The sequence below is a fragment of the Diaphorina citri genome, unplaced genomic scaffold (assembly GCF_000475195.1).
Source record: "Diaphorina citri unplaced genomic scaffold, Diaci psyllid genome assembly version 1.1 scaffold61063, whole genome shotgun sequence".
Lineage (NCBI taxonomy): Eukaryota > Metazoa > Arthropoda > Insecta > Hemiptera > Psyllidae > Diaphorina > Diaphorina citri.
Genome location: NW_007438336.1, coordinates 1 through 796, shown reverse-complemented (window position 1 = coordinate 796; position 796 = coordinate 1). Strand labels below are relative to the sequence as shown.

Here is a 796-nt window from a genome sequence, read left to right as displayed (position 1 = left end):
AGGCTTCTTTGGCCCAATGAACCCTGGAATCTACACAACGAATTTCCTTCGCTATTTGGTCTGAGAAACTGTTCTGTCTAAACCCCAAATCAAGTCAATCACAACACTTCACTTACCCATGTCCACCTCCACCAAAAGCACCGCTACTAGAACTTGAACTACTATGAGATATGGATCCTCCGAACGGCAAGTTAATACTTCCTGCTGAGCTTTGGGATTGACTGGCTGACTGACTGCCGCTATAACCACCTTTTAAAAAAATTTGAGGTCATAATTTACTAGTTTTTGGCAGAGGGAATGATGAACGTAGAGTTGAGAACGAATAACTTTAAAGGTGTGTCCACACATAGTCGACCGGCCGTCGATCGATGTCGACTGAACCGTCCACACTGCGTCGAAGGTCGCAGTGACATAAGGCGTTTATTAGATCCGATGGCCTTATTTATACCAATACCAAGGCCCTAGCCACATGTAAATAATCAAATCCTTACCTCCTCCACCACAGCCACCTCCTCGGCATCCACCACCACATTCGTGTCCACCACAGGGTGGGGGTGGGGGTCTCTCATAACCACCTCCACAACCTCCATGCTTGCATCCGCCCCCACCGTAATTTCCTGGAATAATATAAACGTACATTCCAGATATGAGACCTACATATGTACTGCCATTATTGCTCACCGTTATAGGTATGTTTTTTGGGTACTTAATTTCAAATTAAGTATCCACAAAACATAATATAACGGTGAGCAATAATGAGACCTATGGCGATTTGAAACAATTTTGAACCCCTGAA

At 44.3% G+C, this 796-nt stretch overlaps 1 protein-coding gene across 1 annotated transcript; it reads right to left on the bottom strand.

The window, feature by feature from the left end:
* Nucleotides 1-106: 106 nt before the first annotated feature.
* Nucleotides 107-654, bottom strand: LOC113473686 (eggshell protein-like). The gene is made up of 2 exons (XM_026833174.1): nt 492-654; nt 107-249 (listed from the first exon to the last, which is right to left on the bottom strand). The coding sequence occupies exons 1-2, from the start codon at nt 637-639 to the stop codon at nt 113-115; spliced, it is 285 nt and encodes a 94-aa protein (XP_026688975.1). The 5' UTR covers nt 640-654; the 3' UTR covers nt 107-112.
* Nucleotides 655-796: the final 142 nt, after the last annotated feature.

What these genes read in the sequence shown, in the direction of transcription:
- LOC113473686 (XM_026833174.1), bottom strand. Translation starts at nt 639, where the DNA reads ATGTACGTTTATATTATTCCAGGAAATTACGGTGGGGGCGGATGCAAG. An exon ending in AGGTGGCTGTGGTGGAGGAG is followed by an intron (nt 250 to 491) that starts GTAAGGATTTGA and finishes TTTTTTTAAAAG; the next exon opens with GTGGTTATAGCGGCAGTCAG.